Source organism: Haliaeetus leucocephalus, unplaced genomic scaffold (genome assembly GCF_000737465.1).
Source record: "Haliaeetus leucocephalus isolate CR32 unplaced genomic scaffold, Haliaeetus_leucocephalus-4.0 Scaffold712, whole genome shotgun sequence".
In the NCBI taxonomy this organism is placed as follows: domain Eukaryota; kingdom Metazoa; phylum Chordata; class Aves; order Accipitriformes; family Accipitridae; genus Haliaeetus; species Haliaeetus leucocephalus.
Genome location: NW_010973148.1, coordinates 4,221,229 through 4,235,286, shown reverse-complemented (window position 1 = coordinate 4,235,286; position 14,058 = coordinate 4,221,229). Strand labels below are relative to the sequence as shown.

General features: G+C 38.5%; 1 protein-coding gene across 1 annotated transcript in view; it reads left to right on the top strand.

Annotated features, from left to right (window-relative positions):
• The window catches only part of LOC104839898 (cohesin subunit SA-2-like), a 60,690-nt gene that overhangs the window by 16,609 nt on the left and 30,023 nt on the right, over positions 1-14,058 (top strand). Inside the window, exons 8-12 of the mRNA XM_010580484.1 lie at positions 148-299; positions 1,581-1,654; positions 2,107-2,230; positions 7,247-7,345; positions 9,418-9,497. Of these exons, the coding sequence (XP_010578786.1) occupies positions 148-299; positions 1,581-1,654; positions 2,107-2,230; positions 7,247-7,345; positions 9,418-9,497 (529 nt within the window). The remainder of the gene's footprint in view (positions 1-147; positions 300-1,580; positions 1,655-2,106; positions 2,231-7,246; positions 7,346-9,417; positions 9,498-14,058) is intronic.

The following is a 14,058-nucleotide window of genomic DNA, read 5'->3' as shown; positions in this document are numbered from 1 at the left end:
ACAAACGACTATAATCTAGTAGTGTTCTTATTTTGGGTAATAAACTGGATTTGGCTAACCATATCCTTTTTGTGGTAAAGTGGTGAATATATTTATGCTGCATATCCCTGAGCTAAGCTAAATATGTTGGGTTTCTTTCCTTTTTAGCAATGAAACTTCTGACAGCAGTTATAAGCGTACATCTGAACCTTGATGTCAACAAGCACAATGCTGAAAGATTGTATGAGGTGGAGAAGAAGAGGATAAGTGGCAAGAGGACCAATTACAGACTTGACCAGCTAGAGAGAAAAAGGAAAGAGGTTAGGCAGGTGTCTTGTACAGGAGATGTGTGAAGATGTAAAAAGAGGCATTGCTGACAGCTTGCTTTGGGGTCACTGCAGTTCTTTGAGGTTTATGTGTTTATCTAATTCATGATGCAGAACAGTTGTGACTGGCTAGATTAAGTGGTACAAAAATGACTAAGGTAATAACTGCCCTGTGTACTGTTAAATTGTGATGTCTGTCCTACTAATTGCTTCTCTAAATTGGCATCATTAGCCCTTGATCTGTATAGAAATATGGATTTGCACACACTTGTAATTGCATCAGTAGCTCTGGTGTTGTGGGAGTGCAGTTTTGCATATCTTTATACAAATTACAAGCCAAAATTTTAGTTCTTGAACTGAATTTCAATGAATGAAAAAGGACACAGGAGAGCTGTCATCTCCATGTAAGTAATGCATTGTAAAAATGGTTGTAACTTCAGGTATGACCTGTATCTTTCTTGCTGTTCAGTTTCTGTCATTTCTTCCCTGCTCAGCCAGACAGCTCCTTATCAACTCCCAGAGCCAGGCCTATAACTGTAAGAAATAATTCTGGCTTGAGGGTGGAGGTGACTTGCTGTATGAACATCAAGCATAGTTCCTTCTCTCCTGACCTTAGAATCAGTTACCTCTGTTCTTAGCTTTGGGTGCTCGTGGACTTCTCAGTTGTAGAAACAATGCCTTTTTTTTGTGGGAAGAAGTGTTTGGGTGAGACAGGGGTTTTTAGTATCATCATAAGTCTGATCTTATGGGAAAAACAGAGAAAATGTGTGTGTTGAGCGGGGGGGAACCCAAACGTGTCACCCTTGCTGATGCTGTTGATGAGAGAATGTTTTTATTAAGTAGCTTAGGTTCCAGAAGTTCATAACTAGATTTTCACGGCTCAGTTAAAATACATGCTCATTGTGGAATAGGTGCATTTTGAAAATTCCCTTGTCTGCCTTTCTTCCATCTCTGTTTAAGTGCATAAAAAGAGAATTTGGAGCTATATGTGAAGATTGCTTAATGGTTGTTCTGTATCTTTCTGTGTATTGACAGATCAAGACTCACTATATCAAACAAGTCCCTTGTTATCCAGGTTAGCAGTTGGTATCTGATAAACTTAGCTACAAAAAGGCCAATTGCTAGTGTAGATACAGACCACTCTTTTTAGGTTGGTACCACGTGTGAATGCCAGCAATTTACACTACAGTAGTATTGTAAGTGCACTGATGCAAATTTTTCCTGTGTAGTGAATTGTGGGACCAATATTAACATTCAGTTCCCTTTGTATTTCAGTATGAGTGTAAGCTTCTAGAGATACAGAACATGATGAATGCTATTTTCAAAGGGACGTTTCTAAACCGTTACCGGTAAGAATACAAATAAAGCTGTGATGTGTATCTGCATTCCCAAGGAACTCTTGCTCAAATTGTCCAGATACCAGAATGAAGTTAAACATCCTAGAGGCACTGATGGTGTCAAGGAAAGTGTAGCAGTTAAATTATTTTAAAGAATTTGGGCTTACGAAAGGACCTCTCTTAAGTATGTTTCTTAAGTATGTTTCCATAGCCTGCTGGGTATGGAGCAGTGCATTTGTGATTGAGAAGATATCCAGAATTACAAAAAATTACTGCATGAAATGTTTGTAGATAAAAGTGGCTTAACTGAAGACTAATTCAGAACATTAATATGAAGATACTTGTAATATTTTGGATTATACATGCTTCTGCAATTCCAGAAAATAAAAATACTGCAAATAATGTAATTAATATATATTAGGCATTTTTAATGTATTGATACTACAATTTTTATAATTTCACAGTGATGTGATCCCCGAGATCCGAGCAACTTGCATTGAAGAAATTGGCAGCTGGATTAAAACATACCCAGATGGTTTTTTAAATGATAGCTACTTAAAATACATTGGGTGGATGCTGTATGATAAGGTAAAATTTTAATTTTTCTTACTGGGGGCAGTAGATGAGAATTAAAAAAAATTTTTTTTTTTTTTTTTTAAATAATCCTAACATGTAAATTCTTGAGAGTAGATATTTAAGACTGTGGTAGTACAAAAAAGAATTTACTTTCTTCCCCATTTCGGGTTTTATTTTTAAAGCCATTGTAGCATGAAATAACGGAGAACATTTTTTCCAGTTCTGTATCAATGTGTATCCCTGTGTGTGCAGTTATTTTTATATGTTACTGAATCGGGAGCTATTACTGAATTGTAAAATGGCCTATATCCTTTGAGCACATGCAGTGTCAAATGTTGACTAAAATTCTGCTTTTAGGTTTGATGGCTACATTTAAAGTTTTGTTTTATTTTATATAAATGAACAAAAATATATTGCCTATAGTAAAATAGTCTTCAATATTGCATTTCTCATTTGGAATTAAATGGATATAGAAAATACTGACAGAAAGTCCAGTCATTTCCCAAAGGGTTTTCTCCTTTTCCCTATAGTAAGTTTGTTTTTACTTTTGAGTAGAGGCACATTTAGAAAAACACACCCACCCCCCACCCCCCAAACAGAAAAAACAACCAAAAGAAAACAGTAACTAAAAAATACGCATTTTCTCGTGCTTCTAAAATGCATGAGAGGTTTTCGGGGGATAGGAATATTTACTGTGAATGGCTAATTACAGAAATTGGTACACTGTACTTCTGCAGGGCACCTTTTAAAGTGTATATAGCTTCTGTATAAATTCTGAAACATCCTCAGTTTTGTCAGTTTTAGGCAATACCTGTGTTCTGTGAATAAAATTGTAGTTTAACACAAAGCCAGGAGGGGGAGCACGAAGCCTTACTTCTTCTGCATTGTGCCTTTACTGTAAAGGTAGTATTTAGGTTTTTAGAACAACAAATCTATCAAGAACGTCTTTTCCTGCATAAATCTTATCTGATCAGAATATCTTTTTAGTATATGTTCAGTTGGGAGAATTGTTAAAAGAAAAAGTGATTTTTGAAGATGATGTGTCTTCATTCCCAGTGCTGTACAGTGAAAATTAACAGCTGGTGTCTCTGATTAATGCACATAGCTCATCCAGTGTCATTTATTGGGAACTGGAAATGGTTGTTTTTCTAAAGCTTATTATCTGAAAGAAATGCAGATGCAAGCAGAGTGAGATAAAGTGAGAAGTCTTCCATATTCCACATTTGGCCGAGACTTGGTAGTGTGCCATTACTGGTGGTTGCAGTCCCTCGCTGTGCTTTGTGATATGCAGCCGCTGTTAAATTGCCCAATTCCAAAATGAGAGCAGGGCATTTTTGGCAGCAACACGGGCAGCAGTGCTTTTATATACATCTGAATGTTATTTCCCACTACTCCTCCTTAATGAGCATTTCCATCCCATCTTGTTGAGGGTGGGCAGCAAGAAACTGATATCTCCCAGAGCCAATTTTCTTTTAGAATATAACGTGGAGAAGTTTGCCAAATAATTTAGGCCCCAGAGTGGAACAACCACAAAAGTATTCTAGTGGTGGGGGAAAACCTGGCCAGGATCATCTACAGTGCTGTAAACAGAGATTAAGTTCAGTCATTTGGGAGGCTTTAAAGCAGAGAGGGGAGGGGGAAGTAAGTATAAAATTAACATTTTGTCTTCAAAGTCTTTTATTTGAATATAATCATTCTTTCTTCCCCGTGAGATACCATTTTGCCATTATACCCTGATATGAAACATTATATTTTTCCATGAAAAGTTACTTACTAGGTGCAAGAAGATGCTCTAAATTCAGTGGCAATATGCTCAAAATTGCATATGATGATCTCTCTTTGGCCCAGTGAGTTGTGGAACAGCGCTATAAATACATTTTGGAGTAGTTTATGTTCATCTGCTAGAAATAATTTAACTTTTTATTTTTGAAGACCAAACAACAGTTGATACTAAATCTGACAACTGTGTGCAGTTGAACAATGTTATATGTAAGCGCAGTCACCTATCGGTGCATTTGTGAAATCCAGGCACCTAACTTGCGCTCAAAGGCACTAGTGTTCTTCCAAGGGAATATGTAGCTACTAAGTCAGCATCCAGATCCAGTCAAACCACTGCTGGTCTGAGCAGCAGGTGTTGAAGAGAAGTGCTGTGTAAAAAAGTTCAGAGTTAAAGACCAGAAAAATCAAGACAATGAAGAATAAGGATGGTGAAAGTAGAAGGCAGAACTAGCAGACAGGAAGGCAAAGACAATGGAGATGCACGCTTGGGACCTCCTACTATGTTAGACTAGCTTTGTCCGGAACTTCAGGGCAAGTTGTTGAGGTTTTCACATTAGACTATGAAAAACACCCAAAGAAATCCTGTGGAAACACAAACTTGCTGTTGAAATGAACTTCTGTGTCCTGACTGTGTGATCCTCCTGGCAAATTTCAGGAAATTGAAAGGGTTTTTAGTTTTGCCTCCTATTCAACGTGGCTATAGAAACTGATCCTGTGGTTATGGCTACTTCTGAAATACTTCTTTCTTCAAATGGTCATGTTAACATAGTGGTTTTCTGCTCCACAGGTCACCTCTGTGCATATGTACTGATTTTTTTTTTTTTTTTTTGTGCGGGGTGGGGGGCAGTTTTAAAAATTGTTTTATCTTGACAGGACAGGTAAGCTGGATTGTCTTTGCTATTCAGCAGTAACTCAGAAGTAGACCTAGTCTTCCCAATTTATTATTTGGGGAGTATTGAAGAGAAAAAAATGACGCAGTGACCCCATCAAATCATCCAGGTCCCAGCCTGTATTTGTAAGGCTTATTGAATGGCCCCCATCTCTGTAATAGTGGTGAGGCTGAAATCTCATAACTGAATGCATCTAAACAGTGCTGGAGCCCATGCAGAACTCTTTGAGGTCCCTAGAGCTGCTCACCATCTTAATGATGTTTTCTGCCAGTCTGTTTGCAGGTCAGGGCCGAAATATACTGTGATACAGCTGAGGGACAGCATATGTTCAGAGTATCCTGAAAATGTGCCTACATAATTTCCCTTCACTCTGTCACAGCTTTGAAAGACCAAACAGGCAGGTATTTTGTCAAGGTTAGAATGGTAGTTCTGGCGAGGGGAGTAGATGGCTGGGTGTTTGTACTTGCGTACGTTACTGTCAAAAGTAGCTGAAGGTAAGTAGTAAGATGGAAGGATGTGAAGTAATTTTGAATGACTAAGAATCTATGAGGAGTGATGAATCTAGAAAAGGAGAGGTGGTTGAGAAGGAGAAAATGCAGCTGAAAACAAGAAGACAGCAGAATTAGTCATAGTAGAAGTAGTTATTTGTTCTTAGTTACTACAGTTAATTTTCTTAACACTTAGAAGAAACTTACATATAGGGTTATGACTGAGAGCTTTCGGGTGGGAACAGGATACCTTAGAAGGCAGGTGGTGTAGTTTAATGTATTAAACTTTATATCTGCAGACCTACGCTTGAATGCCACCTGACTAACAAATGTAAATGACATTACTAGCTACATGCCAAGGGCTATATGACCATCCAACACATCACAAACTTCCCCCCCCCCCCCTTTTTTTTTTTCCTTTTTCCCAAGCAAAAATGCAGTCCCTATTCACAAGCAAAGCCTTTGTGATAAAATACTGAGGGCAGCTGAAGCCAGGATTGCAGTACCTTGGCTGAGCTGAGTTTGTGCCAGTGTGCAGTGATGAGTACCAAATTGGGGCTGTGTGTGAGTTCTATGCTGTGGAGCCCTTGTGGCTATAGGAAGTGGCAGGTGTGGGCAACAGTTTTTCTCAGACAAGGCCTTTAATTTTAAGGTACAGTATAGAATAGGGACTGCTGGTGTGTCACAGGCAGATTAGAGGGCAATAGTCATTATTACCTGTCTTTCATATTATATTTCTAGCAAAAAGTTGTCTTATGCAAAACTGTTGGTCAAAGCCTGCTACTGGGTGTCATCCATTGCTTTCCATCTAAGCAGGTGAACAGGAACTTGTAGTAATGGATAGCCTATGTGTAGGTGGTCTCCTTTCTTGGGTTTCCTTGATTATTCTTACTGCTATTGTTAGCAAGAGGAATTACGGAAGAAATATGAAGATTCAAAGCCTGCAGTTCATTTTAGTGTCTCTGCTGATATCTTTAGCATTATACGTTTACAGAACGCAGTGATTTTTCTATGTTAGATACTCAAAATGACTTTCCTAATGCCATTTGTCATAAAGCTTTGTCATTTGAAAGGTGTAGCAATATGCATGAAATAATTTGAAAGCTGGATAAGGAAAAGTCTTCTTTTTGAGGCATCTATGAAGCAGCAGTACTAATAGTATGAAATAACACCTTGGAGAGATAAATATGTTTTGCCTAGATCAACTAATTAGGCCAAATTCAAAGCAACCCTTTTCTTAGAATACTTAAAATATGGTGTTCTAGTGTAAAACAGAAATAAGGAGAAGGCATAACATTTAACTCTGTATGTGTAAGAACCCAGAATGATAAGCCAGTGCATTTCTAAGGGGTACCTCTTCCTCTGGGAATCTTCCAGAATTTCTTGGAGTCCATGTTTGTGTTTAACAATTGTCTGAGTCAAATGTTGAAAGGAAGCAAGCAAAGTCTGATGTATGGACGAGTGCTGGTTGTATTAAGTAGGTCATATATACTTTTGTCTTTGTGTCTTTAAAAGGTGAATAGCACAGTTCTGGCACCTTTTGCATTCTGTTGCTTTTATTAACTGTAAGGTCTGTGAGAGTTTCTTTGACTCTTAGGAAACCTAACACAAATTTTGGTGTCACCTTTAAGTTTGGCTCACTGCAGGCTTCCTCTGTGTGTGTGTGAGAGAGAGAGAGAGAGAGAGATGCATGTGTGTGCACACAGACAAAATGGTACTGATATCACTAATAAAGAAGATGAGGCAGTATTTGGGTAGTCTGCTGTAGGCACCCACAGAGAACTCTTATTTACTTAATATAAATGCCAATAGTGAATAACATCAAAGATAACATGTTTTTTACTGTTAGACAATTTCTCTTTGTCTTGTAGCAAGCTGAAGTGCGCTTGAAGTGTCTTCTGGGACTACAGGGAATTTATAGCAGAAAAGAACTTGTTTCCAGGATGGATCTCTTTACTAGCAGATTCAAGGTAAATAGATTACTGTTTGCTATTTTTTAAGTCTGGGTTGGGTGTATACACAGGGTCTGGTGTTTTGATCAGAGCTGATCTCCTCACTCTTTTGACTGACAGGAGCTTAAGAGTACTGCAGAAACAGCCTGCTTGACTGAGTGGATGAAGGAGTTTTGCAGAGATGTTTCCCTCTGTTTCTATGGAATTCTTTGTTTCACTTTAGTTCATGCACAAAATGATGTTAGCATGCACCGTGGTTAGTTATCGCCACCATTCATCCAGAATGGCCCAGATTTTTTTACAGGATCTTTGGCAGATGACAAAGAATTTCGTACTCTAAAAGTCCCTTTTTTTGCTGTGCCTGATAATGGGTTAACCTTGTAGATACTGGATTGGCTGACCGTGTATCCCACTGATGTGGGAATGGCTCTATGTTGATCCACCATGTCAGTATGAATCTTGAAGAAGGATCCCTTATCTCCTTTCTGAACAAGTCAGGTGATATGCTATAATTCTGAGAGCTTGTTCTGTGACTGCACTGACCCTATACACTGCCTCTATCATATTCCAACATTGTAATTCATTTAAGAAGTAAGCCCTTTACTTTTTTTAATCCTGCCCTTGGTAATGATTTCGTCAGCTACTCTTATCCCATTGGGGCTGCACCTTTTCACTATTTGAATAAGAAAGCTCAAGGTGCTGTGATTGATATTTCAGTCCCTTTGAATCACTACATAATCAATGCCTGCATGTGGTGGTAGTTCATGTTCTTTTTGTAAAAAGGTGCAGGGCTTACCTGTATGTCAAAGCAGTTGCTAACAGTAAAAAAATAACTGTAGCACATCCTCAAAGAACAAGAAATAGATTAATATTGGTATCTTAAGAAAAAAATTATTCAGACTGAAACTTGGTTGTCTAAGATTAACCCGTTTTAAACAGTTGTGTGGTAGTCCCTTACCTTTCTGTCTAAAAGAAGGTTGCTGGAGGTAACTGCAGGACTGGTATTCAAAGTCTGATGAAATAGCTCCAGTCTGTTTGTACTGCGACCTCCCTCTGTGTGGAGGTTGCTATATAAATGGATTATTGCAAATGCCATCCCCCGATCAAAAAAACCCAATACAAACACAACAACTTCCCCTCTAAACAAAAGAAATCCAAACAGCTACACACAAAATACAGACTGATCTGGAATCTGATTTCAAAGTTTAAATCATGCTTTCTCAGTGATGGGAAATGTAATCATATAGCCATCAATCCATTTCCCACAAGCGGGAGTTTCGCATGCTCCTTCTGTTACCCTTACCCTTGAGTGTTCAAACTTGGGATTCATGGAATTCCACACCTTGCAACTGGCTTGTGAGAAAAAGGAAGGTGCAAAGTAAAATGAAGCTAGAGATTTAGAAATGATATGTTAAGTGAGAAAGCTGTTAGTCCCAAAACAGGCAAGTCCAAAGGTTTAATATACCTTAAAGATGTAGGCCACACAGAGGGGTGTGAGTTCTTGGGTACATAGGACAGGAAAATTTCCACTGTTTTCTGAGGTGTTTGCATGTGTACCAAGTTACAATAATGTGAATTCTGGAGGTCAGGAGTATTGCTGCTATTCCATGAAGTACCTTTATGACTCAAGTCCTAATTGTCTTTCCAGCAAGGCGCTGGCTTCTGTAACATGTAGGTACATGCACGTTATTGTTGATGGGAGAAACTGATTATATAATGCTTGTAATTTGAGGCTTACCTTCATTTAACATACTGAAGTGCCAGTAGTAACAACATCTTAGAAATAAGTTGTCAGTCACTTTTAATTTGTAGACTGTAGTTGATTTCTTGTGAACGCATACATTACATCTATAAAAAATATCATATTACTGCATGATTAATTCAGTTAAAAAATTAACATGCTGTTAATTTTCAGGGGCTGGGGAACTACTTGGTAGTAATCGAGTTGCCTTATGTCTCTTAGGAAATAGCTGCTGAAATAAAAATAAATCTCTGCTCTACTAGTATAGATGATCTAGCTGTAGCAAAGATATATGTTTATTGAGAACAAACCATGTTACATCTTTTTATTGTCATTTTACATCCATTAGGATCGAATTGTGTCCATGCCTCTGGACAAGGACCATGAAGTAGCAGTTCAAGCCATGAAACTCTTGATGCTTATGTCACAGTAAATAATTTCTTTTTTAATTTACTGTATTGTTTTAATGGCAACAAGATCCAGATACAATCCTGATGAATCTTCCTGTAATCAGTTACATGCCGGGAGACAGTTCTCCTGGCAGGATATGAGTTACAGTTAAAGCTGCTCAAGACATGGCATTTTCTTTCTGAGGGAAATACCAATGTTAAGAAAACCCTTGTGCTGAGATTCAGTATGAAAACTACATTTTAATATCTTTATACTTCCCTTTGAAAGGAAATTCCACATTTTTATTTTGGCTTTTCTCAAATAGAGCATCTGCCTGTCTCGAGGGAAGTCCCCACTGACGATGGGATCCCCGCCCCATTTTCTGTCCCACGGTTGCCCACGCCTTGACCAGGAGCTCAGGGAACTCTGCCATCTTCCCTGTCTCCTCACCTGATGCAGGAAGCCTTGAGCTTTGAGGCTATAGCTAGAATTTGGACTTTCAGATTCTTGGCTCCATGGCAGAGAACCTGGGAGCTATTGAACCCACAGCAGACTGACTGACAGGAAATAAGCAAGTGTATGATACCGTGATTTTGCTGAAGTGGAAGACTAATGGAAGAGTTGTTTTCTTGGGAAATTACCTGCCAGCCAATGGAAGAGTTGTTTTCTTGGGAAATTACCTGCCAGCCAATGGAAGAGTTGTTTTCTTGGGAAATTACCTGCCAGTCATAGATTTGGTAGGATAGTGGCAAGCTGGAACTGTGGGGAAAAACTAATGTTACAGAAGTATATGAATCCTATTCTGATGCATCCTTGAGCAGCATGTGTATTTTGGAAATGGCTTTATTTGCAAAATACGTGAAGAATAAATTATCTGTCCCTTCTTTTCAATGCAAAATGAGAATAAAAAACCCACTGCATTTCGTTGTTAGTACAGTTGAGGTGCTAGGATTCAGTAAATGCCCCTTCTGTCTCAGAGTGTAAGTTGAGTTCTGCTGATGCAGATGCTTACTTCCACGTACAGCATTTACATTGTCCAGTAACCTTGTGGGATTCGCTTTTTCCATTTAAACCAGAGGTATTGCTCATTGCTAGATGAGGATGTAGACCTTAATGGACCAAATAATATAGTGTTGTAGGTATTTACATTAAATTTCAAGTATGTTTGTATATTGAAGTGCTGCTTTATAGTCTGGTCTCCTATCTCACTTCACACTCCATTGACTTGATGAGTGGCCTTTCTCTAGGCCTACTTCAACATACACATCAGAACAACATATGATTCCGTGAACGTAGTATGCTTTTCTGAAGGGAGCACCATTGTTTGGGCCTCCCTAGTAGTAGCTAGGGTTATATTGTTTCTGTGTTTACAATGTCCATTTCTACATCCCTTGGTTCTCCATGGTGTGTAGCTATTGGAACAAAGCACAATGCTGTGTCTATGTGTATAACGTGTCCCTGTGCTAGGAAGAGCAGCACACCATTGTTGAAGTACAAAGATGCTGTACACCAGTTATGGCTGCCCTTGTTCTGTATCTGAACTAACAAGTGCTATATTGGCACTGCAGCTGTTTATCATCTTTGGCTTTATTATAAGGGATCATATTCTCATTAATGCAAGCTGCAGCTATAAAAGTTTGATCAACGTTTCTTTTTCCCTGAAGCAATTTTTTCCTAATTTTTCTTAAATATGATTTCCAGTGTGAATAAATGCCTTCTAAAGTTTTCTGAATGACATTTTTCCATCATAAAATGTAGTTTTCATAAGTAAAATGAATACGTTTTGAAATTGTTTTTAATTAGGCTGTGTGGAGACCTAGCAAATGCATGCTTCCCTTTCTTTTTGCTCATCTGTGCGTAGCCATCCTCCTTTCTGCCCGCCTCGCCCGCCCCCAGTTGCTCTGAGCCCTGCTGATTTGGCTTAATTATTGGAGTGATGAAAGTGGGATTTGGGGACTCAATAAGCAAATTCAATGACAGCTCTTCTCTTTGATAAGACTAGTACTGACCATTCTGTAAAACCTGTGTGAAGAGAGTGGAGACAATATAGACAGTCACATGTACAGACTTCTTAATAAGAGACTGCATCAAGATGCTTTTCTAGCAGGGGAAAAGCTTATGCCTCAGTACCTACAACAGTGTCAGGAAGGACTCGCTGCTGACATTGCAGAAGCAAAGAAATTTCAGGGATTTTGTGTCTCAAATAGGTGTGTCTCATAGCTCAAAACCACTATCTGGATATTGAGCAGTAATGCTGCTTGATACATGCAGTAAAGCATGAAATGGGGTTGGGGACAGCAACTCCCCTGCCTTTAAAGAATAATAAATGACAGCTTGTATAAATGTCAATTCTACTTGCATGCATTGATGCAATCAAATATTTTGCCACTTTTGTCATGCTGTATTGGCTTCTCTATGGATGGCTCATTTTTGTCATCTGCAAATTTGGCAACTGAATTCTCGTTGCCCAACTTGCATTTTTAGTGAGACGTGAAAGACCTTGCAGATCAAGTTTCTATTTTTTAAAGCTACTGGCAGGAACCTCTGTCGCATGAACTCCCTATATTTGATTTGGAATAATGGATTATTTTTAACAAATAATATTATCTTAACTGGTCAGGTACTGACCTTTAGAACATGTCTCTAATCTTGGAATAAATCTTTTGTTGTTTCATGACATGTGTTGGCAAGAAGCAAGGACAGGAGTAACTTTTTCGTCCAGTTAGTCCATTGGGTGCTCTGTGACTTTCTTGGGGAAAATGTACTATACCAGTAACTCTCTTTTACTGGCTTCCATAAGACCTCATTGCCAGTTAATTATTTTTGTGATTGTTTTACGGTTGCAGTGGAGCTGTGGTCCATGTATGTCAGTAACGGCTTTGAGCATGTCTTAAACATCACTGCGTTCCAGTCCTGTGGAATATACATTGACTACTCTGTGTACTGTTGGCCCATAAAACTGCTATGCTGGCCTTTACAGTCTCTCTCTCTTGCTAGCTAGAGAGGCAGTGAAAACACTGATCTCCAATTCACTTATATGTGTTGCATTATTAAAAAAAAATTCCAGTGCTGATGCAAAACCCTCTTGCTATGCATATACCTGGTTTTTTTTCAAATCTATATTTGTATTTTCATCTTGTCTAACTCTGTGAGTTGAGAATTTTTTCTTATTGTTTGTTGCATGTTGTCTCAATTGAATGCCAAGGTCTTTGGGCTAGTAGGTTTCCATTTTTACACAGCATGATGTGATCCCGAAACTGAAATGAGCCTATGAGGTTTAGCATAATAGAAATTATTAATGCTACTGAATTATGCATAATTGTTAGCATTAATGTTGCAAAGGATCTGAGAGGGAATAGAACTAGGAAGGAAATAAAGAGGGAGAAAACATGAGTGACAGTGAGAGACCAAGGAATCTTACTGAAAACACTGCCCTTCCAGAGGCAAATTAGTTTAGTGTGCCTACTGCCAGACAATTCTGTTCATTTTTCTGTGCTTAACTGCCTAAAAGAGTAGAGGGATTTTGGAAAAGAGCAGCAAAAGTAATTAGGTAACTGTAGTAGATGAATGAGGAAAGGTTACAAGTGGTGCAGGTAGGGGCACAAATGTACAAATAGCTTGAGTGTGTAAATAGCAAAGGGGAAAATGACTTTGCATTCCATTAGTTAAATGTAACTAGAAATTAAACTGAGCTTTAAACACAAAACTCTCAAGTTTGAAATCTGGAAGAGCTGCCTTAGTGAGAACTGTGAGTATATTGCACTCATTGAGGACTTCACATAAATAGTTTAAAAACTATTTAATGGAGCTGATAAATACATTAATTTTTACCACAGTGCTTTTACAGTGGTCAGTAGAGTTAATCCATCTTAAAAGTCGAGAAGCTGAGGTTTTTAAGTTCTCAGTGTCCTGCTTGGCACAGGAAGCCCAAGTCAAGTAGGGGTACATCACTATTGTGCTTAAAAATCTTAGTCTCCCTTCCGATTCTCAAGTAGACTGGGAAGGATGTTTTAGTTTGGAGAGGGAGGGGCTATATCATAGGAGAAACTTGAAAACTAGATTTGGCAAAGGATGCCATGGCAAATAATATAATATGTGTTACTAGTTCTAGTGGTAGATGTAGATGTCCCATGACAAGTAATTCAGTGTCAGCAGAGAGTTGAACTCTGTGATTCTGTAGTGTTATTTCATAGCTAAACCATGGACTTTGGAGGAGAAATTGACATTTGTTAGGCAAATGCACTGTATCTAGCAAGGTTATTCAGACAAGGCATTGTGCAGAAAAACAGCTAGGTTTACTGAAGGCTTAAATGCTATTATGAACAGTGTTTTCATGTGATTGTAAAAAATAAGCTGAAGAGAGAGACATGCTTTGCATACAAATAAGGAAATTATCCACCTTTGTCTTGTTTAGTGGCTTTTAGGAAAAATAAAGAAATGTTATCTTGAAGCTGATAAAAGTAGCATATGAAGCAGTGAAGCAAATTATACTGCACAGTTCTGATTTCTTGCATCAGTAACTTGCTTGTTGCAGATTAGGTACTATCAAAAGGGGAACGGCATGGAGCTCCTCACAGCTCCTCTCAGTCCTTCAGGTCCC